General features: G+C 31.2%; 4 protein-coding genes and 1 long non-coding RNA gene across 5 annotated transcripts; 4 read left to right on the top strand and 1 right to left on the bottom strand.

The window, feature by feature from the left end:
- The first annotated feature begins 2,341 nt into the window (after positions 1-2,341).
- On the top strand, positions 2,342-3,344 carry LOC107930621 (F-box protein GID2). Its single transcript, XM_016862295.2, has one exon. It carries the CDS (start codon positions 2,579-2,581, stop codon positions 3,065-3,067), a length of 489 nt encoding a protein of 162 aa, XP_016717784.2. The 5' UTR covers positions 2,342-2,578; the 3' UTR covers positions 3,068-3,344.
- Positions 3,345-7,301: 3,957 nt separating this feature from the next.
- Positions 7,302-8,875, top strand: LOC121218182 (uncharacterized). The gene is made up of 3 exons (XR_005914389.1): positions 7,302-7,371; positions 7,846-7,929; positions 8,594-8,875. It is a non-coding gene; the product is annotated as an uncharacterized lncRNA (long non-coding RNA).
- A 5,039-nt stretch (positions 8,876-13,914) lies between these two features.
- LOC121218181 (dermokine) lies at positions 13,915-14,797 on the top strand. The gene has a single exon (XM_041094970.1). It carries the CDS (start codon positions 14,127-14,129, stop codon positions 14,553-14,555), a length of 429 nt encoding a protein of 142 aa, XP_040950904.1. The 5' UTR covers positions 13,915-14,126; the 3' UTR covers positions 14,556-14,797.
- A 2,386-nt stretch (positions 14,798-17,183) lies between these two features.
- LOC107930535 (putative receptor protein kinase ZmPK1) lies at positions 17,184-19,975 on the top strand. The gene has a single exon (XM_041094969.1). It carries the CDS (start codon positions 17,340-17,342, stop codon positions 19,737-19,739), a length of 2,400 nt encoding a protein of 799 aa, XP_040950903.1. The 5' UTR covers positions 17,184-17,339; the 3' UTR covers positions 19,740-19,975.
- Positions 19,976-24,515: 4,540 nt separating this feature from the next.
- LOC107930596 (transcription factor MYB73) lies at positions 24,516-25,999 on the bottom strand. The gene has a single exon (XM_016862264.2). The coding sequence runs from the start codon at positions 25,596-25,598 to the stop codon at positions 24,780-24,782; it is 819 nt and encodes a 272-aa protein (XP_016717753.2). The 5' UTR covers positions 25,599-25,999; the 3' UTR covers positions 24,516-24,779.
- Between the last annotated feature and the right edge of the window lie 253 nt (positions 26,000-26,252).

Here is a 26,252-nt window from a genome sequence, read left to right as displayed (position 1 = left end):
AAATTAACCTTATAATTATTGTTAAACATGAGTTACCAAGGGACAATGGACTACATTTTAAAGCTAGGACATGTGAAACAAAATGAAGGGTAAGATCTTTGAAGATTTGTATTGAACCTATTCGAACAACAATAACTAAAGGGTCATCTACAATTTTAATTGTAGAAATACTAGAATATGGAGTATAAGATAAAAAAAATTAGAAGAACATGTCATATAATTAGAAGTATTAAAATAAATGATCCATGATTCTTCAGATGAAATGAAAATGTCAAAGTTGAATAGTTACAATTGTTTGTCATAGTGCACAATCTTACCTCAGAGAGTGGTTTAGACGATGACAAGTTTGCTTGAGTTTTACCAAAGCATAAAAAATGGTAAACTATAAGAATAGTCACCCAAATATGCACTTGATTCTATTTTAGTCACCCAACTATTAATTTTTTTATTTAGCCACTCAACTTTTTGGAATTAAAAATTTACTCGCTCTTTCATTAGTTATTGTTAACTAAGTAATGGAAATCTAACATGGGCTTTTTTATTGGCCTAAGAACAAATTTAGCCGTCCAATGTTTACAATTTTTATCAATTTGATTCTAAATTAAAAAAAAAATCAACAAATTTTATCAAAAAACAACTAAACTCTCTCTCATTATTAGCAGTACACCCTCGACCCTCTTGTCAACCACTATACATGACGCATCATCTTGTCAACCCTCAATCTCCTCTCTACTTACTATTTCACTTTTTCTACTTCTTTCTCTCTCTTTTTCTAGAAAATCCATAACTACTATCCACTTTGAATCATCGCCACCAATTGTTGTTGCTTTTCTAATGGTTGCACCTCCGAGACTAACTCTTGCTTTTCCCCTAAATACTAACCTTCTCTTGCTTCCCTAGTCAGTAGCTAACTTTTGACTGTTGAGATCATCGAGAGATGAACTTGAACCACCTGAACTAGACTTTAAATGGAACTCGGTATTCCTCTTCAAAGTAGAGAAACTTCTTCTTTTTTGTTTTTTTTGGTATTGTCTCTTCTATCTTGATGGTTGTTGGTTTATTGGGTGTTTTGTGACTATCGTGTATTAAGGGTGTTGTGAATGTTGAGATTTTAAAGTATTTTCGAGTTGATTTTGGATCAGGGGTCAGAAGTTAGATGGTGAAAGATGGTGAAGCTTGGAACACGATGGGTCTCAGATAGATGGTTGGTGAGAGTAGTGCGTAGGAGTTGAGAGGAAAAGGGTGGTGGTGACATCATCAACAAAGGGGTAAGATTGTGAGATTGTGAGGTTTATAGTTGTTTCAACCGGATTTGACTACTGGTTTTGGGTTGAAAGAAGGGTGGTAAGATGATGGAAGCTTCAGTGTTTATTTGGTGTTTAGAGAAGATGAAATAATGATGGTGAAGGTGAGTTGAAAATAGTGATGTGTCATGTATGGTGGTTGACGAAAGGGCTAGGGGGTGAGTATTATCGTGTGTGAGTGAGGGTCGAGTTGTTTTTTGATAGAACTTGTTGAATTTTTTAATTTAGGATTAAATTGATAAACTGTGTAAACATTAGAGAGCTAAATTTGTTATTAGACCATTAAAAAAGCTCACATTAGATTTTTATTACTAAGTTAACAACATCTAACGGAAGAGTGACTAAAATATTTAATTTCAAAATTAATAGTTAGGTAACTAAAATAGAACTAAGTGCATAATTGAGTGACTATTTTTATAGTTTACCTTAAAATAAATTCAATGTAGTTTTCAACATTGATATATTTATTATAGGTTTATTTTAGACCCTTGGATATTCAGTAATTATATTGAACCTCAACAAATCCGAAATTAAATCGAGTTAAACTATCAAATGTGACAAAACTTTCTCAGTGCTATTCTCTCCACTCACAAACCTTGAACCGACATCAATATTAGAAAACATCTTTTTTTTTCCTATAAAATTCTGAGAACTCCCATTCCCCCGTTCACAAAACTTTAACCGACATCAATCTTACAAAACATCAATTTTTTTATAGTACCTAGAACTATTCATAGTCCATTCCCAATCTACGATTCTCCCTTCCCGAAACCTTTTTTTTTTGAAGAACCCTTCACAAAACTTGAAGCAATATCAATCTTACAAAACATCTTTTTTTTTTACAAGCCTAGAACCATTTATAACCTATCCTCAATCTTGATTAGGAGGATAAACGTGTTTTAACATACTCAAACTCATATCCTCTAGTCCTAAACTAACAATAATATCAATTCCAAGAATTAACCAAGTCAAAACATAAATCTTTTTTACTACCGTGTTTGTTATATATTTATTAAAGGTTTTTTTATCAATATATTTATTAAAGTTTCCCTATTAAAATTTAAACAAATACCCCATTTTGTCAACAGCTCTCAACTCCACATTCATTTATCCTCTTTGTCTTCTTCGATACCCAACAAATTCATCCCTATTACCCTCACCCACTCCACCCTCTCTTTCCTTCGTTATTTCCAATTCTGAAACTCAAATCTCAAAACGATTTTAGAAAGAAAAAACCCCCCAAAAAAATCAAAGCCTTTTTTAACTTTCCTTCAATGAAACGAAGGACCCCAGATTCTCAGGCAACCGTCTCCGACCAGAAATTGAAGAAAATCAAAGAAGATGAAGAACCTGAGGATACAAAATCTGGGTTGATGAATTTAGATGAAAATCTTTTGTACGAAGTTTTCAAACACGTCGATGCAAGGACTTTGGCTAGGGCTTCTTGTGTAAGCCGTCTATGGCGCCAAACCGCCAAAGACGAGCGGCTTTGGGAGCTGATCTGCACCAGGCACTGGGCTAACATCGGTTGTGGAACCCAACAGCTTAGATCTGTCGTTTTGCCTCTCGGCGGCTTCCGTCAGCTCCACTCCCGTTACCTTTGGACGTTTTCCAAGCCACAAGCCGCTTCGGCTTCCGCCTGGTCTCCGCCCAAGATTATCAACTCCAAACCGCCGGCACGGTGGGGGAAAGATGAGGTTAATCTATGTCTCTCTCTTCTCTCTATTCAGTTTTATGAGAAGATGAATAACAGAGGCAGATAATTCTAATTCTAATTAATTAATTAATTAATTACTACTTTTATAGTTTTATATAATAAATGGATCAAAATATAAATATATCACTTTAATTTCGCTTTTCTAGCTTTGGGTTTTGCTTGTTTTTTATTGTTGTATTGATTTCCTCTATTTTTGTTTGGGATTTTACTCTCTCTTTTTTTATGGAATTTTTGTACTTAAGCTTTGGGGTTTTTTGTGAACACTATATCTGTTACTCTGTGCTAATGTTAAATTATGAAATGAAACAATTGTTCCATAAAAATTATGTTCCATTGTTGTTTTCAAAGTGTTCTCTGCAGCACATTTTTGAGTTTGTGGGGTAAAGAGTGGCAAATGGGGGGTATTGATTGGATTTGATGTGGGAAGATTAGCTTGTTTAGGCAGAAAAAGGAAAAACAAGGCTCCAATTGGTAGTTTTTGTTATGATTATACTGCAAAAATTTTTATCTGCCATTTCTTTTCCCATGACCAGATTGTAAGAGACCCCATAATTTTGGGGTTTAGTACTTTGTTTTTTCTTCATTGCATTTTAGATGCCAGTTTCCAAAAAACCAGTTTCAGGGTTTCTGCTTGGTTTTTTGGCTGCATTCCATGGATGAGAATCTGGGTTTGTGTTTTTTCTCAATCTAGAGATAAAAAGTGGTTAGATTGCAATATTTAAGAATGGGGTTAATTTACTCGGATTTTAAATTGGTCCTGTAGTTTTAAAACTTTCTAATTGAGTTCACAAAGTACGGGCGACGAACGATATTGTAAACATGTGGTCCTATGGTATGGATAATTTGAATTTGACATGTTAAAAAAAATATAATTTTGATAAAATTTAGAAAGATTATTTTCAAGGGGAAAATGAAATGTAAATTTTATCGTCATATTAATAATTTTACAAATTTTGAAGAGATTAAATAAGAAATTACCATTTCTAGGAGCCTTCGACTTGCCACCTTGATCCTAGTTATCTAACTTTTAACCCATTAGATTCGAGTTGTTAATGAAGTAAGTATACAAGCTTACAATTCAATTAACATATTTCAAATATGCTTGAAGACAAATTTGAAGTTTTATTTAACATCTAAGTTAATAGCTAAATGATCAGAAAGACCTGATCAATGTGACATTGATACTTTGTGGCTCAATTAACACATTTTGAACTTCAGAAATTAATTTAAAATTTGGATCATAATTTAAGTAAATCCAATGAAATTAACCCTAAACAAACAGTGGGATTTTATGGATTTATGGGTAGTTTGCTTGAATCAACAAAGTTAAACACCATATTAGGCACCAAAATGTCATAGCTAGTTGGGATGCATGTGAGGGAGTTCCCATATTTGATGGGCCAGATTGTTGGTATTGGAATGGGACCCCTAATTTTGTCATTTTCTCCTGCGTAGTTGGAATCAATAATGAATGTGATTTATAGCTTCAAGAAAGCTCAAGCCTTAAAAGTTATAGCTTTCAAGTTGAAAAGCATGTGGACTTGAGTTAAAGCTAACCTAACTTGTTTTACATGTTTAATACTTAGTATTGTACTCTTCTATATGAAAAAGACAATCTACGAATACGTTTAGAAGAAAGGGAAAAATAATTTGTTTGCTTTCTTTATTCCTCTATTTCATTTTTTATTAGGATTCACGACTATGTATATATAAGCAATCCACTTAGAATTCTTTCTTCAAAGTTTACGAAAGAGTAGGTTGATAAAAGTATCATGGAGGTTTTGTACTAGTGGTCAGATTGTATTTTATTTCTTCTACGTTAAATCAAAGAATAAATCAGTTATTTTTGTTAAAAATTTTATCCATTTGTACAGTTAAAAATTGGCATTGCTGATAGAATAACCAAACAATGATACATGGTGTGCCACATATACCTCGTGTTGATGTACAATGACCAATTTTTAACAATGGAAATGAACAGAATTTTTAATATAATGACAAATTTACTCTTTGATCTGACGTATATGGATTAGTTTATCCCATTTTTTTTAATAGAGGAGGCAAAATACAATCAAGCTCCTAATGTAAGGGCCTTTACGGTACTTTTACCCATAATCCTTGGAAATAAAGCCTAAAGAAATACTTGATCCTAGGGAAAAATGTCGAAAAAAATGTCACCGTTAGGAATAACAAGCCAAATCATAGACTCCAACTCCATCGTATGGTATCAGCCACTAGAAATAAATGTTAATTTGTGTGTTGTATTGCCATTGGCGATTTTGTTCGTCTTGGAAAATCCTTCGAAGCCATAAATACATTAGATTTATCAAACTAGGTAGAAAAAATGAGTAGGCTCAGACTCGAAAACTCGAGCAAATCTGAAAAAACACAAGTCTTTGTCAAAGAACCTCCCTCAAGAGAGGAGCCAAAGCGGAAGGGTAAAATCCTAAACCAGATCCAAAGGTCGGCTCGCTGAAAAACGAAGGGGGGCTTTCAAGATTAGTTTAAGTTTGGTTTAATAAATTTTTAAATAAACTTTAATATAAGCTTGGAAATTTTAGATAGATCATTACACAACATCAAAAAAGAAAACTAAATATGAATTATTAATGTATCAAAATTTAAATACAATTACAATAATAAAAGATAATTTATAAATCTAGTAGAGTATGAATTGGTACAAGCTTAGCTTGAACAATGTTGTTGCTTGAAATGGGCTCTAATCGCCCATCTGATGAGTGGCCCTTGTGGTGTGACGCGACGCCAGGTTCTGGGTCTCACATGCGTAGATACCTCCCATCCAATCCCATCTCTTCCGTTTCGTTTTTTAGTTAATAAGAGTTTCAACTTTTAAAGTTATAATGCACGTTGAAATTTTCGAGATAATTTTATTAAGAGTAATCATGAATTTTCAATATATATAGTAAAACCGACATAAAGAATACCAAAAAAGAAGAGGTAAATTTTGATTGCAACTCGTAAATTTAGGATGATTTAAAAAGTTATCTTGTAATTACACATTTGTAGTATATTTGAGTAATTATTGTAATTAATATGTCTTTTAAATTAAGTGTAATTGGAGGGTTTAGGGTTTAACATGGGAGACGAGTTTTTTCAAATCAACTTCAACTTAAGACCTCGACAAGTCCGATTTAAGACCTTGACACTCATGGGAGATGAGTTATGTCTTATTTATTTAAGCTTGAATCTGGACCTCGATTCTCATTAGTGTCAAGTTTAATTTAACATTTTGACTATTAGGGGTAAGCAAAATTCAATTCGATTAAAAATAAATCTTTTTTTTTCAAATTTTGAGTTAATCAAATTGAGTTATTTCAGTTATTCGGTTTTTCCAAATCAACTCGAATAAGTATATCAATTTTTCCAGTTTTGAGTCAAGTTGAATTTTACAACTCAAATAATTAGAATAACTTGTATAACAAATTTATGTAAATACCAGTTGGGTCCTTGACAATTTCGAAAATGTGTAGATTAGTCCATTCCAACCAAAAATTTCAAAAAAAAATCACAATATTTATGAAAATATATATATTTCCAAATTTTTATAACTATAGAAAAGTTTAAAAAATAAAATTATTAAAAAATATTTAAAAATATTTAAAATATATAAAAATATTAAATTATATTTTTTTTAAAATCTAAAATGAAAAATTTTCCTTAAAAAGTAAATTATCAAATTTTATCATACTAATTATCTTGTTTTTTTTTCTTATTTTGTTTTAAAAGACTTTTCAACTATATATGGTATTTATGTTCTTTAACTTGGAATTTAGTCATATTGTCAATAAGATTTCAATATGGCCAGTTTAATTTTTTTTTATTTAACTTCAATAAATTTATTCAACTCCAATCTCACTGTAACAACCCGGTTTAGACCCTAGTTGAACAGTGGTTTCTGGATCACAAATTTCGAGTCAGAAAAATATTTTAATATTATGTTTGGTGTCTACAGCATGTTAATTTATATGTGTGAAAATTTTGTGTGAAAATTTTATAGTTTGTGTGCTCAATTTTATAAAAAGGACTTAATTGCATAAATTGTAAAAGTGGCATTCTAATTGTTAAAGTACTCAATTGCTTTGATTAATTAATTATGGAGTCCTTAAAATGAAATTTAGCCATTGAATACATGAATGGACGGTAATGGCATGCATTATATGGTTTTATTATTAAATCATTAAGGTTATATTGGTAAATGGATAATAAAATGTAATTAAAATAAAACAAAATAAGAAATGGCCATGCATGTTCATCTTTTGGCCGAATATTGAAGAGAAAAAGAACCATTTGAAAGCTTTAAAGATTCGGCACTTTGAAGCTCAAATTGAGGTATGGATTTTGTTTGGTTTTCGATAATTTTTACGTTTTTGAGATCGTTGCTTTGTATATTACCTAGCCCATGCTTTAATTTTTGGATTTGATGATGAATTTGAGATATGCCATTGTTAATAATGTGAGGAATTTATTGTTTGATGATGAAAAATAAATCTTTGATGTTTGATTATCATGTTTAATTAAGTGATTTTTTTATAAAAATCCAAATTAGGGATTTATTTGTGGAATTTGAAAATTTAGGGGCTTAAATGTGAAATAAATGAAATATATGGGCTACTAGGGACCATTGGAAGATTCGGCTAAGGCATGATTTTGATGAATTTAGTGTATTTGGTGTATTTTTGTATTAAGGACTAAAATGTCAAAAATGTGAAATTTGGGGGCTAAAGTGTAAATGCCCTAATTTGGTGTTTATGGATTGAATTAAATGAGATGTGTTATTAAATAGCCAAATTTGAATTTATTTAGATCAAGAAAATTGAAATCGGATTTGGATTGGGAAAAGTCGAAGGTTGTCGAATAGTTGATCCAGTCTGTTCGTGTCCGTATGAGGTAAGTTCATAAGTAAATAATTATTGTTAAATTCATATGAAAATGTATTTAATTGTATCGAATTGAATTTTAGTAACTTTATATGTGTATGCCGAATTGATATAAGTATGGGAGAAATAGCTACGAGCTTGAATCGATCGAATTACAACGTTCGAAAGCCCCGAACGAACCATAGGAATAGTTAGGATACATATGTCATGACATAGGATTTTGATATGTGATTTCGTGTAAGACCACGTCTGGGACGTCGGCATCGAATTGAGATTTACGTGTAAGACTCTGTCTGGGACAGTGGCATCGATATTTGATTACATGTAAGATCTCATCTGTGACGTAGGCATTGTACAAGCCTTTTGAGTTATCCGAGTATCCTTTTTTTATTCTGAATGGTTTAATGGGCAGTGTTAAGTTTAGATCGAATGTGAAATCGAGTTAAATGGCTTAGGTACGTGCAAAATTAAATGTTCATGAAAATAGGTAAGTATAATACTTGAGATGATGATATGAATTATATATGTTAAAGGTGTGATTATTATGTACATGAGATTGTTCTTGTTCGGTCATATTGAGATAATTATGCTAATATTAATTTGATAATTTATTTGCTTATGACTTACTAGGCAAATTAGGCTTACTGTGGGTGTGTTTGTTCGTTGTGTTATAGATTTTTGGAAAGCTAGTTACAAGCTCGGGGATCATCAAGGAAGTCCGTCACACTATCGTTCTCTATTTCAGTACTTTAAAAGCTTGAAACTTTGAATATATGGCATGTATAGGCTAGCATTTGTTTTGGTTGGTCTTGAAATTTGTATATATATTTAGCCATACGAAAATGGCTTGTTCTTAAAGCTAAGGTTCAAATGTTTAAGTAATTTTGATCATGATGCTAATGTTGGTTATTTGATTCAACAATGAGGAAAGGTAGTAAGATGTATAATTGGCTTTATAGTTAGCTCATTTTGGAAGTATGAAATGTGGTATAATTTGGCTTGGTAATAAGGTAAAATGATGAATATATATAGTTGATTGTGTATTGGTTATGTTGATTCGTTTTGTAATGGTAAAATATACACATATATTATGAGTGAATGGTTGGTTTTCAGGTACGGCTCATGATGGAAAATGATGATTATATGTTGAGTAAGTTGGATGGTCTTTTGAATAGCTATAAGTGACATAGTCGTTTTGATCTTATAATTTTGAGATAGTATGTTAAGCTTAAGATTTGAAATATGGAAATAGTGTAAATTTTTGGATGTTGTATGGATGACCGAATAGGTGGTTGTTTAAATGGTTGGCATATGAAGTTTAAAGATGCTAATTTGCGTGCGAGATAGGTATGCTTGAATTGTCAATTGTGTTTAATTGATAAATATTATTATGATGAAATGGGTAACAATTTTATAAGTGAATTTGCTAGCTGAATAGATGATGAGATGAATGGTTATATGAAATTTGGATCGGTTGGGAGCATGTGAATTGGGTGTAATATGATTTGTCTATTTGTGACCGAATATGGTTAATAATATTATAGAGAAATGCATATGAATTTGTAATGAATAAAATGTTAATATTTGACCATTAGATAAGTATGCACATGTTTCATGCTTGAATAATTAGTTGTTTAGGTTCAGTTTCTTAATGGCTCATTGGATGTTTGAAAAGACGAGGTCTAGATAAGATTTTAACATATGAACTAGGTATGATATGTTTTTATTAATGGTGTTCGAAAATGGTTCATTTTGATATGGTGACTATGCGTGTATATATATAGATGGTATTAAAATCATAATTGACCATGTGGTAAGTTAATTAATGCCGCATTTGCTAATGGACAAAAAGCCTTGTGATACGATTTATTTGGTTTAACATGTGCGTGTATAGAATTATGAAGTAAGATATTTAATCTTATTAGGTATTCGAATACCATTAGAGAGTTGAGCATGTGATTTTGTGTTATATGTTTATAAAGCTTATATTGTATGGCTTTGTGGCATGTTATTGGTATGAAAAATTTGATTATACTCATGGTATGAATTCGGTTGAATCTTGAGGTACGATTCATGTTTGCAATATGATTAATAATGTGTGTTTAATATTTAATTAGCTATATGCTTTATATATACGATTATGGTTTGTGTGAATATGAGAATATTCGGAACTGTATTTTTGTTTAGTAATGCCTCGTGACCCTAATCCGGCGATGGATACAGGTTAGGGGTCTTACACTCACTTCACTCGACTTGATTAAAAAAATCAAATTGAGTTAAAATGATAAAATAGGACTTATAAACTCGACTAACTCAAAAAAATTTCACTTAATTCGACTTATGTTGATCAAGCACTCATCTTTATTGGCTACTTTCTCTTCTTCTTCTTCTTCTTCTTCTTCTTCTTCTTCTTCTTTTCTTCTCTTATGAGAAAGAAAGAGGAAGAAATTTTATTATTAACAAAAATTAATAAAATAATTATCAATCTAATCCATCCTTTTTATTATTTATCGAAGTAGTGCATATTTTATGAGTGGAGAGGGAAATCATTTTCGATTAATATAAACATACATCTTGATTTCTCTTTCTAATATTATTTGAGTCATGCATAGAAATTAGGAAATCAGTATTTCAAAAACCAAATTTTCAACTAATTTGACCAATGCATAGAAATTAGAAAATCGATTTCTTAAAAATCGTTTTTGCTTCTCTTTAAAGTAAATCGATTTTTCAAAAATCGATTTTTCATACTCACTCATGTACTACTTTAGTAAATAAATAAATAAACCCCTCCAACTTTGCATGGAATTCCATGGTTTATTGGTGTTAGGTCCCAAGCTTTTTCCACATAAAATGGTGTCAAACATAGCCATTATTCATCAAACCAACTGTTATAATTTGACTAACTTTTCCATTCTATGCTTAAACCATCAACTTTGAAACCAAAATTGTGACACTATTACTTGTATCTATTCCTTTGTGTTTGTGAAGACTGGTGGAGGCTGGCTGGCTGCTTGGACATTCATGAATTGGGAACATATTTGGCAATTTCCTTGTAGGATCCAAAAGGGATATTTTCATGACAAATAAAGTAGAAACTTGTAGATTGAATTCAAACCCTAAAAATATGTCATTGTTTAGCATGCTCCTCGAACTTCTTTTACTTCTTTGGTGTATGGTAGACTCTAATGGAAAGTTCAATTTTAGTCAAATTCCAAATGAGGGTTAATTGTGTAAGCATCCAATTGGCCATTTGCCTTACGGAGAGCTTGAAGTTGTTGAACTATTTTTGTATTATTAGTATTTTTTACGATACCTTCTGATGGTGCGTGAGTTATACAATATATATATATGATATTCTAATAAATATATTTTTGTATCAACAAGCGATTGGAAGAAGTAGAAGTGAATCATTATTGAGAATGATTTACTTGAATACCACTCTCGACTCGAACCCCAAATAAGATTGGTCTCATACCATAAACAAATGATGGCACTTGTAATTGTTTAGTCTTGATCTCTGCAAAAGCAATGTAAATAAACTAGTTACTTTCTAAACGTATTAAATGATAATGTTATTTCAGTTCTACAATAATAATTTGTATGTTGTAAGTGTTGAGTAATTTTTTTCTTTTAATAAAATAGTAACTTTTAATATATTTTTAATTAATATTATTGATAAAATTATTTTTTAGTTTTTAGTTTAAACATTGTATTAATAATATTTATTAAAATAATAAATAGAAGAACATATGTATGGTTAAATAATGGGCATTATATATATTTCTAATATCATAAAAAAAATATTGGTAAATTTATTGGCTAAAGTAAATTTATATATTTATACTCGAGATTAAAATTTAATTTATAAAATTGCCTGTGTGGCAGTGTAGTGTGTGCATGTGTGAGTTTAAGCTTGTATTGTATAGAAAAAAAAATAAGTTAGTAATATTATTATTTTTATAAATTATATTTAAATAAATTGTTAATAGGTTGTTTTAATTAATATTATTAATAAATAATTAAAATTATTTTTATATTAAACATTACATTAATAATAGCTTACCATGTTCACATGAATTTTGACACCAATTTCAAGGCTACTAGCAAAATTGACAGCAACCATTAGCATTTTCATACCAAATTCAACAGTCCAATTCAAATTTTAACACTTCTCATTGCTTCATATTTCTCATTTTCAATAGCTTCCTGGAAAATCAAAAGTGGAGCTTTGACATTAAAAATGAAATTCATCTGAGAAAGTTTAGAAAAAGATCAAATATTTACCCAAAAAAATATTTTTAATAGTAATTAAAGTATAAAAACTAAAAATCTTAGATAAAAAAATCACAACTTATTTATTTATTTTATTTATGATTTAATTGTACTAAACAACCTCTAATTACGATTTTTATTCTAAATTTAGTCTCAAACTTCAAAATATTTCATTACATCTCTAAACTATCGTATCCTTTCATTATTAAAATTGTTAATTTAATTGGTAAATGACACGATAAATCTTATATATGTGATATGATTTAAAATAAAAACTAAAGAAAAAGTAAAATGATGCATCATAATTTTTATAAGTAAAAACTAAAAATAAAATAAAGTCAGAAAAAAGAGAGTGAATGATAAAATATCAAAAACTTCAAAATTAAAATATTTACAACACCCATTTTTAGCTGTTGCATAAAATCTATTGTCTCATTTAAGAATTAAAATAACTATTTTAATAATAAAAAGACTTTATTAATTCAATCTCGATAATTTAAAAATGTAATTAAAATTATTTAAAATTTAGGGTAAAAATTACAGTTAAAAAATGTTTGGTGCAATTATCTATTTATTTATTTATAGGTCGGTCTCATGTGTAGCATAGAGCTAGCTCATTAGGCTTATAGGCTTTAGCACCTGCTTTTTGAAATATCAAAAGTTAAATAAAAAAAAGAGTTCTATTATGCAGTCAATTACGCAAACCCTTTTTTAATGACGTTTATAGGAAATAAAGCAAATTGTTTTTTCACATAACTCATTTTCTTGGATAAAGTAGACAATAACTTGATACTAGGTGAATTTAGATGGCAATTAGATGCGGTACGTTTAGTTTATTTTTTGTTTCACGTTATAGTATTATTATAGTATATGTTCTTATTGTTATCGTTGTTTTTACACCAGTTACAAGTAAACGTACCGCCCATCCAGACCCACTCATTGATAGTCAACTATATAACCCAAATTCTAATAATAGATAATTACAAATAATTAAATTATTATTTGATATTTATTTATATATTTTTAATTTTTAAATATTAATTAAAAATATAATGACAAATTCTACTTGTAAAATTAAAAAATCTTAATAATAAATAAATGAGATAAACAATGACTTTTAATTTTACTTATAAAATTAGAGTTCTACTCTGGCTACATTGAAATATAATCCATAAAATTAATCTAAAGATCTTGATTATTAACGAGTTGATATATACCATTTAGTTATCGAGTTTGATTTTAATGTGCAGTTACCCGAATTTTTGGGTTCCATTCGAATATTTATATTTGTTTTATGTTATAGAAGCTGATACCTAGATCAAATGACATTAGTTCTTTTTAGTTTGACTTAATGAATTTTTAACATGGGGTCAATTGAATATAAACAACATTTATTTTCCATAAATAAGAAATTATAAAAAATCTAAAAATTATTATCAATAAAAAACAAAATATTTATAAATAATAAATTAAATAAAAAATTGTTTAATGGAAGAGGTTTTTTTATGCAATGATAATTTATTTTTGTAAAAAAATATTACTGTTTTCTTTTCTTGAAAAAGAAGCAATATTTTTAGCAGCCAAGCCAAAATAAAATATGTTGTACACACGTCCCATTAACTATTATACGACTTCATCACTGACACAATAAAGGAAAGATGGCGGCCAATCAACCATTCAAAGCTCCTCACTGACCTTTTCGTTGGGTCAAATTATATGATCTCTGTCTTTGATCATCAATCAGCTCATTTCAGTTCAAAAACCAATAACAAAGCCGCATGGATCACTGTATATCCAAAATCTATATATATCAATATATGAACCATATCAACACAGCTTACCAATCAACAATCAAGTTTTAGCCTTCTTAGTAAGAAAAAAGAAAAGAAAAGAAACTCACCCTTTACAGTAACCTTATCATCACAGGTTCTAATGGCTGGAAACTTCAAGTTTTTCTTCTTTGTTTTCCTTCTTCTATCTCCATTGCTTTTCTCTTCTTCTTCTATGGCTCGTCCTCTCAATGATGTTGGAGTAGGCAACTCCATAGCTGAAGGGATTGAGGCTTTCTTTGATGGTTTGAGCCTTGATGGAATCAAGACCAGTGGTCCTAGTCCAGGAGGCAAAGGTCATGCAGTTAGTGATTCTGTCACCACCAATTCAGGGCCAAGTTCTGGTGGCAAAGGTCATGCACATAGTGATGCTGTCACCACCAACTCAGGTCCAAGTCCAGGAGGCAAAGGTCATGCATTTACTGATGCTGTTAACCCCAATTCAGGTCCAAGTGAAGGAGGCAAAGGTCATGCATTTACTGATGCTGTCAACCCCAATTCAGGTCCAAGTTCTGGTGGCAAGGGACATTAAGCTACGGTCTCATCTCATGCAATGCAAAGCCTGCAATTGATTCTTTAGTGGCTGCATTTGTTTAGTTCATTATTATTTATTTGTTTTGTTCAATTTTTGATGCTTTCTATTTGTGTTGATCATATTCTTTTGTAATGTCTGCAATAAGTTCAGGCTGAGGCTGGGCAATGGGTGGTCATTCTTTGTAGGGTTAATTAGTCTGCCATATCTAGTTTTTGTGATTCTGAGTAATGTAAAACAGTTTTGACACTTAAGTAATTTATTGTTCATTCAATTATGAAATTGGTTCAAGTTATAAACTTTTCTTAAGAAAAAGAAATTGTAAACTCTGGTTTTTAGAAGTGAGAGAGAAAGAAAGACATTTTGGTGAATTGCGTGCATGGTTTCTTCCAAAGAAAATTTACACCGCACATTGCTGAAATGGAAGATGCTTGCACTCATAAAGTGAGTTTGGATGGGCGGTGCGTTTACCTGTGGTAAGTGTAAAAACAGAGGTGACGGTGAAATTAGATACTGCAGTGATACTGTAGCATGAGAGAAAAAGTAAGCTAAATGCACCGCACAGCACCCAATCGTCCATCCAAACCCACCCTTAGTTTTGTATTGTTAGTTTTTTATAGGACTAAAATTACTCATAATATTTTTTTACTCTTAATATAAAATATATTTATTACACTCAAACTTATATTTATTGCATTAATAACCATACTAATACCAATTAAGTTAAAATTTAATCGACACTTCTGTATAGCTTTAGCCAAAGATAAAAATCAATGCAAGCAAGGAACAATAAAAAAACACCACGTAACAAGGAGCCTGGATAACAGAGAGCAGATATAAAAATCCCTGCAACCCACAAAGACAAAAAAATCAATGCGGGCAAGGAAGGCCATCCTTACTTAAGATGAACATCAACGAGGATAGAGGTTTCTTAACCTAGCCCTCAGCCTCAAATCCAAACCTGCAATGTCTAGCAAGATAATTTGCTGCTTCATTAGCGGTACGCTTCACCTTTTACAAACGAACCCTATGACATTTTGAAACCTAATCATCAATATCCACAAGTAAAGGTCTAAGCTGCCATCTCCTTCAATCAGTATTTCATCAATAGCCATTTTCGAATTCGACTCCAAAATAATATTTTTATAATCATGTACAACAGCTACTAATAAGCCTTCTCTCAAAGTTTCAGCAACTAGTGTATCATCAACACAAACCTTTCTTTTCTCTACCCTTTGGTAGTAATACAAAGTGGGTAAGCTTTTAAGAGGGTTTAAATATAAATTTGCCTTGTATCCTCATTGAGAAATTGAGGCTAAAAGCTCAACACACATGCCGTCGTTCGGCCTGTGTCCGTGCCCATATTGAAATAGTCTTGATTCGAACACAAATTAGTCGTGTGTCATGAGTTAACACTTATCTTAATAAATTCAAGATTCGTGAAGAACCATTCATTTCACAACATACTTAGTTCAAATCAACAAGATACTAATGTTTAAACAGCTAATTTCGTTGTTGCTCTTCTCACGTTTTACTTTTTCTCGTATTTATAAAAATTTCCAATTCTTTTACATTTACAGGGAAATGTTGCTAATGCAAAATGGATAACTTCTAAAAGAGTTTAAATATAGACTAGCCTTTTATGCACGCCGCCGCTCGATCCTCCTAATACCCTTTATACTTATTCATTCTTCTTTTCCTTGCGACCTCCACTCCCCCTTATCTAACATCTTTTCAACTCCTTGCTCCTTATCATTACCTTTACTACTTTTACTAACCTCCAACTCCTTCTCTCAATATAATTTTTATAAGTACTATGTAAAAATGACAAGTCAATATTAAATTCTACATATATAATAATATATTTGCAACATAGAATATTTTATGGATTTGGATTAAGCTAAAATTTTAAGAATAAATTATAAATAAATTTGCAACTTACCAATAATATATCAACTTGTACACAAAATAGGTTGGTCCAATAGGTTTAATTATCGAAGCCTAAAATGAAAATTGTTTCTAGATTGAAAGCCCAAATATTTAGATTTGAGAATAGGTAGGTTAGATCAAATTTTAACATATTTAACTTCTAACTATAACCAAGCTTATTCACCAACATATATTTAGTATAAATTTTCATAAATAATTAACTTCTAATCATAATTAGATCGACTTATCAAAATAAATTTAATTGACTTAAACAAATTAATTTAACATCGAACCAATTGATCGATCCAACAACTTTAATGATGTGATAAATACTTTTAATCAATAAATCAAATGCGATAAATAATTATAAAATACATTAATTATATCTATATCTGTAAATAATATTTAATTGATAATTTTTTATAATATAATTTTTAAAATATAAAACATTATCTTTTCAACTAATATAAATTTCAGTATTTATTATACATTGGAATGTGGATGTCAATAAAATAATAAATTGTTGTCGTCTGCAATTTGCAGTTGCCGTTTCCATCGGCAAGTGTGAATTGGAACTGATATTTTCTCTACTTATTAGCTGTCTTTTATTAATTACATGATTTGACACTAAAGTTTGTCAATGTTGTCACTAAATTTGTCTTCTGGTGTCCGCTGCTACAATAATCCACTCTAATTTCAAAAAATTATAAAACCGTCATTAAATCAGATCATTTTCATTCCTATTCCACGACATAGGCAATCACATCAATTTTCATCTAATACTTCCAGAAAACCCCTCTAAAACTGTTGTTCTTTCAACCACTCTTGCCTTTCTCCATTTTCACGAAAAATTCCATGGCTACACCATTGATTCCTCTTGTTTTGTCTTTGGGTTTACTTTGCTTTTCTTCATTTTTATCCTCTGATGGTCTTCGGGCAGGCTCATCACTCTCAGTGGAGACACCAGCTGATGTTTTGACATCACCTGATGGAAGTTTCAGTGCTGGTTTCCATCCTGTTGGCCAAAACGCTTATTCCTTTGCCATATGGTTCAATAAACCAACCTGTGATGCCAACAGTTGCACCATTGTTTGGATGGCAAATAGGGATCAACCAGTCAATGGTAGATTCTCAAAGCTTTATCTGTTAAAATCAGGTAACCTTGTTTTAAAAGATGCTGGTCATATCATTGTATGGGAAACAAAAACTATGTCACCTATACCTTCATACTTGAAGCTTGAAAATGGTGGCAACCTTATCTTGTGTGATGTGGAAGGTCTTATATTATGGCAAAGCTATGATTCACCCACGGATACTCTTCTTCCTTCTCAACCATTCAATGAGAATTCAAAGCTTGTTTCAAGGAGAAGCCAAGGAAATTACTCTTCGGGTTATTATCAGCTGTATTTCGACACAGATAATGTGCTTTGCCTTGTCTACAAAGGTCCAGAGTTTTCAAGTGTTTATTGGCCAAGTCCATGGCTATTGAGATGGGAAGCTGGAAGATCCACATTCAATAACACCAAAATAGCTGTTTTAGACTCTTGGGGTAATTTCAGTTCAACTGATAATTTCACTTTCTTGTCAGCTGATTATGGTTTGAACATCTCAAGGATGTTGAAAATGGATTTTGATGGTAATCTTAGGTTATATAGTCTAAGTGAAGATACAAAAGCTTGGGTTGTTTCATGGCAAGCCTTTCTTCAACCATGTATGGTTCATGGATGTTGTGGACCAAACAGTATATGTATTTATTCTCCTAGTTTTGGAAGGGACTGTAGTTGTAGTCCAGGGTATAAGTTGAAGAATCTTAGTGATTGGTCTCTTGGTTGTAAGCCAGAGTTTCATCTTCCTTGTAACCAAACTGATCATCAGTTTGGTTTCTTAAAGCTCCGTCATGTTGAATTCTATGGCTATGATTTCAAGTTGTATACTAATGTCACCTTGGAAGGTTGCAAGCAAATTTGTTTGCAGTTGTGTGATTGTAAAGGGTTTCAATTCAGGTTTATTAAAGCACATGAATCAGATGGTACATATTGTTATCCCAAGACACAGTTGTTGAATGGACATCGACCACCTAATTTTAATGCTGATTTCTATGTGAAATTGCCTAAAGCTATTGTCTCTTCTTACATTGATACTGTTGAACATCCTGAGTTACAATGTTCTAATGAAGTGCAGGAGCTTGAACGAAAATATACCAAAAGGAGTGAAAATGAGTCATTGAGATTTGCTCTTTGGACAGCTTGTGCTATAGGGGGAGTTGAGTTTATTACCATTTTGTTAGTATGGAATTTATTCATTAGAACCAACGATAATTCAAGCCCCAATGCAGGCTACCATTTAGCTACAACTGGTTTCAGAAAATTCACCTATGGAGAGCTTAAAAAGGCTACTAATAAGTTCTCACAAGAGATTGGAAGAGGTGCAGGTGGAATAGTGTACAAAGCAACGTTGTCCGACGGTCGAATCGCAGCGATCAAACGACTCATGGATGCTAACAAAGGAGAAGCCGAATTCTTAGCAGAAGTAAACACCATTGGGAAGCTTAACCACATGAACTTGATAGAGATGTGGGGCTATTGTGCTGAGGGAAAACATAGGCTCTTAGTGTACGAGTACATGGAACATGGATCTTTAGCTGAAACCCTTTCTTTTAAATCACTTGATTGGCGCAAAAGATTCGATATTGCTTTGGGAACAGCAAGAGGCTTAGCTTATTTACATGAAGAATGCTTGGAATGGGTTCTCCATTGTGATATAAAGCCTCAAAACATTCTCATAGACTCTAAATACCAACCCAAAGTGTCGGATTTTGGCTTGTCTTGGTTGCTAAATAGAGGCGACGTTAAACATTCGCAAGTTTCGAGGATTCGAGGAACAAGAGGTTATATGGCACCTGAATGGGTCTTTAATCTTCCCATTACTTCCAAAGTTGATGTCTATAGCTATGGGATCGTTTTATTGGAGTTAGTGACAGGGAAAAGCCCTGCAATGGGATGCAAAATGAGTGATGATGAAAATTCGAAAGGGCAAAGAACGTTAGTAGGCTGGGTGAGAGAGCAAATGGGAAGAGCCAAACAGAATGAAACATGGAAGCATGAGGTAATAGATTCCAAGCTTGAAGGTATATATGATGAGGCTGAGATGGTAATTATGGTTAATGTAGCACTTCGTTGTGTTGAGGAAGATAAAGATGAAAGACCCACAATGGGGGAAGTGGTCGAAATGCTGCTTCAACATGGAAGCCATTGAACCACAGATTATGATTATCTCCATTAGTAATGGGAACTATCATCAAATTATGTTAAGACCCTTCTTCTACATTGTTGTACCCCATTAGGGATTAATGTAAATATTTGTAAACTATGTTTGTATCTCAAGACTCTAGGTGCGGGTCTTGGCTATTACATCCCTTCCCCAAATTTGTATGCTTGTAATGGTTAAAAAAAAAAAAGTATGTTTAATAAGATTGCGAGATATTTCATGAACAGTCATTTAAATTTTCAAAAAACAGCTACGATGATGAAGAGATTAATCACTATCGCTTATAATGACAAGCTATAGCTTCAGTTGTAATTGAATTTAATACTTGTTTATTGTGTAAGACTTTCTTACTAATTTATTTACTGATGAAAGTAACTTGATTTATATGTAGTGGGGGTTAAACTTTTTATCAGATATTATTTTATACGAATTCAAATCATGTGATTTCATCACGACTCCTAACATTGTATAAAAAAATTATATTAGACTAATAAAATTGTGAATATTTAAAATAAAAAATGATAGAGATGAATATTAGTTTTTAATTTTATTTTATATATTAAATGCAGAATTATTTGAGGAGAAGACAATCTAAACTATATTATTGAGTTTTTGTATAGGTAGAGAATTGAAACTTGAAAAAGATGTACTATTTTAGTTCTATAAATTTATTAATTTTTTTAATTAAGTCAAATTGTTGTTAATATCTTATTACTTTTTTTTTTTATAAGAACTCCAATATAAGTCAAGCTTAATTGAAAAAATCGAAAACTATTTTCATTTACAGAGGAACACGGCTGCTAACAGATGTCAACGGATTATTTAATTAATTGATGTTATATGGAAGCCACCATTAAAACTGGATTTTTATAGTAATAATTTGTAAATATAGGTATGCTCGTAAAACGAGAGAGTTTGGTAAAAATATATGTTCGAAAAATGAGATTAGGTAAAAGAAATTCCGTTTAGAAAATAGGTCGGGCCTCGGGTAAGGTTTTTTTGCCCCCGAGTCTGGCCTGGCCGGAATATGCAAATAAAAAATGACTCTTTTTTTTTTTACTGTCTTATTGCTATTTTCTTGTTGTTTTTCATTATTTTATTACCATTTCACTATTATGTTGCTACTATTTTGTTATTATTGTATAAATCTTGTTTTATTGTTAATTTTGTTACTATTTTAGAGGCATTTCCTTGTTAAGTTGCACATTTCTTAGTGTTATTTAAGTATATATTTTTTTAGATTTATTTTCAATTTGTTGGGAAATATTTATTTTAATGTTTTTAGTATTTTTGATGTATTATATTTTTTAAAAAATAATATAAAAAATTAATATGGGCAGGTCAGACCGGGCTCGGGTTTTAACATTTTTATCTGAGTCAAGCTTGGATAAAATTTTAAGCCCATTTTTTAGGCTAGGCCTTGTAAACGGGCTTGGCTCGGCCCATGAGCACCTCCACTTTAGACCATCTGAGGCTAATTTCTTTATAGCATTAAGTGCTTGCAATCACTCCAGTTACGTCGTGCTTGAGTTGTGACAAAACTGATTGTCAACATGTCATAATGTTCTATTAATACTGATGCTGAAACCTTTGTTGTATTGATTGAGCTTGCCTTTCATTACATTCCACCCCGACACAAATTATATAATATTATTCATGAAATGAATTAATAAATTTTCCTTAAAAAAATTCTATAGAATTAAAGGAATTCCGTAATAGGGTTGTTTGGTAGACATTTAGTGGGGATTTACTAGTTTTTTCTTTTTTCTAATTATTTGATCCCATTTATTTATTTTATTATTTTTAGTATTTAAATGCACCTTTTAATTAAATACATATAGATGAGTGTTTTTGGAACAATATAAAATAGGTAGAACCGTTATATAGAATTTATTTTTATTTAATAATTTATCTTTTAAAGAATTAATTTCTCCTTTATTTTCTAATTAAATATCACCAAAACCTTTTCTTTTTATTTGCTCTCTCCCTCTTCAAATTTCTGCTCATCTTTTCTCTAAAGAAACCCAGAAAACAGCAACCATTTACCTAAAAATTGACACCAAACTGCCATGTCGGCCACTGTCGGCTGTTCGATCAACTTCAAAATAGTGGTGAAATCAGGGACTGATAGGCCCCGATCCCCTTTATAATTTATAATATTTTAAATTAGTAAAGATAAAATTATATTTTAACCTTCTAAAATGATAAAATTTTGATTTAATCCTTTAAAAACATACAATTTAATTCTGATTCCTCCAAAAAAAATTCAGACTTTGCCTTGCTTCAAAACTCTTATCCAATCTCTTTTTGAGCTTTTAAACATGAATTCAGAGTTGAATTCTCCAAAAATTGCCCCGAAATAGACGAATCTATGCTTGAACATTCAAACTTATCATTGCCGGATATCAAGAGGGTTTGATGAGGGGTGGTTAAGAGAAGAACAAGTTTTTGTGTCTAGAAAAAAGGATGAGTTAAAAAATATATATTAATAATGCTTTTAAAAACTATTAAAAATTTAAGTCTTAACTCGATTGGTATGGGTATTGTTGCCATTGAAGGAGGACGTAGGTTCAAACACGCTGAAGCGCATTATCCTCCTATTTATGGGTTGGGAAAGGGTTATGGGTAGTTCTAAGTATTGTGTCAAAAAGAACAGATATGATCAGAACTTATGATCAGATTATTAAAAAAGAGGCATTATTATTTTTTCTTATTTTTTTATTTATTAATTAATTTTAATTGTTTGTTAACTTGGTACATAATACAAAATAGTACTACCTTAGTAATAATGTACATATGTTGTGCCACATCACTGAACGTTGTCGACCGTTAGTCAACTAACAACCGCGTCAGCAATTCTATAAAAAAAAGAAATCAATTTGACCAAAATTGAAACAATGAGGGTTAAAATACTTAAAAGAAGAATAAGGGCCTAAGTGATTAATTATGTAAATGTTAGGGATGATTTTTGACATTATGCCTAAATTGAAACTATACGAGTCGTAATGACTTAAAGAGCTTTGACCCTTGGTCATAGGTTTTCTAAGTTTGCCCAGTGACCCAACATAGCCCAATCCAAGTCCACACATTAAATCCAAAGTTTTCAAATTTTCCCTTTTTTTTTACTAATATATGTTTGTTTCTCTAATAATATACATATATGAACTCTCCTATTTGGTCTGATAGTCAAGGATTATTCGTACTTAAAATTCACAAGGGTTTAAGCTTGCGAGAACATAAATGATAGGTCTTTATTTGAGCAGTTTTCTTTACTCACTTGACTAACAAAATTTTTTATCAATGTCAATTGGACTTAAATTATTAAATCAAAAGAGAAGAGAAATGCAAATCTTAAAATTAAAAATAAGACTAAATTTTAAATATACAAAGTATAATGGTTGAAAGTAGAAATAATCTGCTTAATTATATAATAAAATAATTTATTCGCATTGAATATATTTATTAATTATAATAAATATATTTTCCTTTTTTTGTTTGTTTTATTTGTCTTTCTTCAAAAACTAGACCAATAGTCAAACTAGTTAGGCCATCAGTTTCCAGTTTGATCAATTTGTCCGGTTCAATCAAATAAATTATTAAAAAATTCATAAAATTAAAAATAAAAAATAAAGAAAAGAAAATCGGTTCAATTGTTTTTTTTTTTTGCTTGGTTCAATAGATTTGTATTGGTTCACAGGTCAATCATCTCAATCCATCTTTAGACTAGTACCCGATCAGTTCCTGGTCCAATCGATTCGACTAGCTAATCCAGTTCTGGAAATACAAGTTTTGGTCAATGAAGTAACATTTTCGATCCCATCAGATAGAGCAAAAAGGTAATGAAGTTCAGAAACATAATTAATCACTAATGTCTCAATCTTAGGAAGGCAAATTTGACTGGTATTACCGAACATTATAAATGAAGAAGAAAGAAAAAGAAAAGAAAAAAATTCAAACAAAAAATAAATAGAGAAATAATGCAAAAGGGAAAAGAAAAAGAAATTAAAAGAATTAAAAATTATATTTTTAGGTTTAAATGATGTGGATATTGGTTAGAAATTTCTGGTATAAATAGGTAAGATATGTCTTGTGAAAAAAAAATTAGTATCAACTTGAAATGAATGGAATAATTTAAGTACTAAGGTATGGATTAATCCCTTTTTAAAATAGATTTAACAAATTAGCTATCAGAGATATATCAACTTGAAAAAAATATAATTTAAGTATCACTTGTGACTAGGTACCAAAATGAAAAAACTGAAGGTATTACCAAGAGTAGAATTTAATTATATACTCTAGGTCACTAGAATAAAGCTATAAAATGATTACCGTAATATTTGAAAATAAGTTACTAAATTATTCAAAAAAAATTTATTAAAATTTTTAGACTATTAAGTTCTTCTTTAAATTTCAAAACCGTCGTTATAGTGGATTAATATCCATCCATAAGTAAAAGTTCCTTCAATTAATCTGAAGAGGGTGTCTGAAATCAAAGAAAAAAACTAATTAAAATTTATAAAATTATTTTATAAAAAGAACGAGAAAGGAGAACTTCCAATAACATTTTTTAATTCAAGTAGGGATACTAATTAAGTCCATAATCTCTTATTTTTCTCTTCCATGATATGAGCGATTGTGTCCCAATAATATCGCCTATCTAACTATAACTAACCCCAACTTAAATATTATTGATATCTTTGTCTTCCTTAATGAAACCCAAAATTATAATTTAAATTCCAACTTAATCCTTAAAACTTTAAAAGCTTCTAATTAAACCCTCCTTTACCATTACTTCTGAAAAAATAAAAATGAATATTTGCAATATCAGTTCATGGAAATTTTGAGCCTTTCTTTCTTCATCCTTTTTCATTCTCATTTCCATTTTATATTTATTTCCCCTTTCTTTTAACTCCTAATTTTTCCCCTGTACACTACCAAAATGATTATTCCTATAACCAAAATAACTCAACACCAATTTTTTTAAAAAAAAAAAAGAAAAAAAAAAGACATTTTTTTTCTCTTCTTCCCCTACTCGATTTTGCTAATTCCAATACGCTTAACAACAGCGTTTCTAATAGCTTCCGTTTGTAAACAAAGCTCATTTTGCTCAATCCCCGCCATGTAACTCCTCACTTCTTTTCTTATCATCTCTTTCATTACTGCAAAAAACTCGGCACTGAAAAACTGCTTCACCGGAGCTGGGAACGGTGCCGGAGCCTGTGTGGTCACTTGGGTCGGGTTGAATCCGGGTGGAGAAACAGGTTCGGAAAAGTCAGAACCGGGTAACGAGAGGCTGAGTAAAGTAGGTGGGTCGGTTGCCGATGAAGCTGTTTCAACATGTTGACTCGAAGGGACTACAGAACCAGTTTTGAAAACCGGTGAGGGAGCTGGTAAACTCGAGTCACTCAAATCGGATCCCGACGGACTACTTGGATTGCCGGTTCCGACACTGGCGGATCGTTTAAGCGGCTGAGGGGAATCGTCGTTAAAACATTCGGTCATCGACAAGCATTTTCGCTTTAACGTCGAGTTCCAGTGGTTTTTAATGGCGTTATCGGTACGGCCGTTGAGTAAACGAGCTATGGTAGCCCATTTGTTACCGACTCGAGCATGGGCTCGGATTATAGTATCATCTTCTTCGGGGGTAAAAGGCCGGTGTTCAACTTCCGGTGAAAGCTGGTTACACCATCGTAACCGACATGATTTCCCGGATCGACCCGGAATTGATTTACTTATCAAAGTCCAATTCCTTGGCCCGTACGTTTGTACTAAACGTTGTAAAGCTTCATCTTCTTCTGGACTCCATGGACCTTTGATCCGATCCATATCTTTCCTCGTAGAAGCCATCGGAAAATTGAAAAGAAAAAAAAGAACTGATCACAAAGATGAAAACCCCAAAACCCCCCAAAGAAATTTTAATCTAAGCTAATTTCATATCTGTACAGAGGAGAATGCTGCGGCGGAGGAGGAGGGGGAAGGTTACGACGGTGGTTGAGGCGGCAGAGGGGAGAAGAGAATAAGGAAGAAAAGAGGAGAAGGATAAATATATATATGGGAAAGGGATAAGCATGACTGGTTGAACCGGTGGAAGAGGAGGTGGTGACCGGGGATAGGGCGTTAACTGTTAAGAGGATTCTTACAGGGAAGACAGTTACTAGTATACAGCTGTCATGGGACACGCGTCGGTTTCTAAGTTTATATAACTTACACGTATATAATTGTAAATGTCAGCTCCTAAAATATCAAAATATATTGATTACGTGCTGTTCCCACCTAACTGACTCCGTCAAGTTAACGCTCCCTAATGGCTAATTTTGTTACGGAAGTTTAACCCTCAAATTTCCTAATCCTCTATTAATATTTTCAATAAATTGATTTAATTAGATAAATTATTAAATATTAAAAAAATAGATTTAATCCTCAATTTAATTAAAATTATTTTAGAAGAAATTGGAATTGAATTATAATTTTTTAGAAATTAAAATATTATTAATTACATTA

Source organism: Gossypium hirsutum, chromosome D06, assembly GCF_007990345.1.
Source record: "Gossypium hirsutum isolate 1008001.06 chromosome D06, Gossypium_hirsutum_v2.1, whole genome shotgun sequence".
Taxonomy (NCBI): Eukaryota; Viridiplantae; Streptophyta; class Magnoliopsida; order Malvales; family Malvaceae; genus Gossypium; species Gossypium hirsutum.
This window is presented reverse-complemented; position numbering and strand designations above follow the sequence as displayed.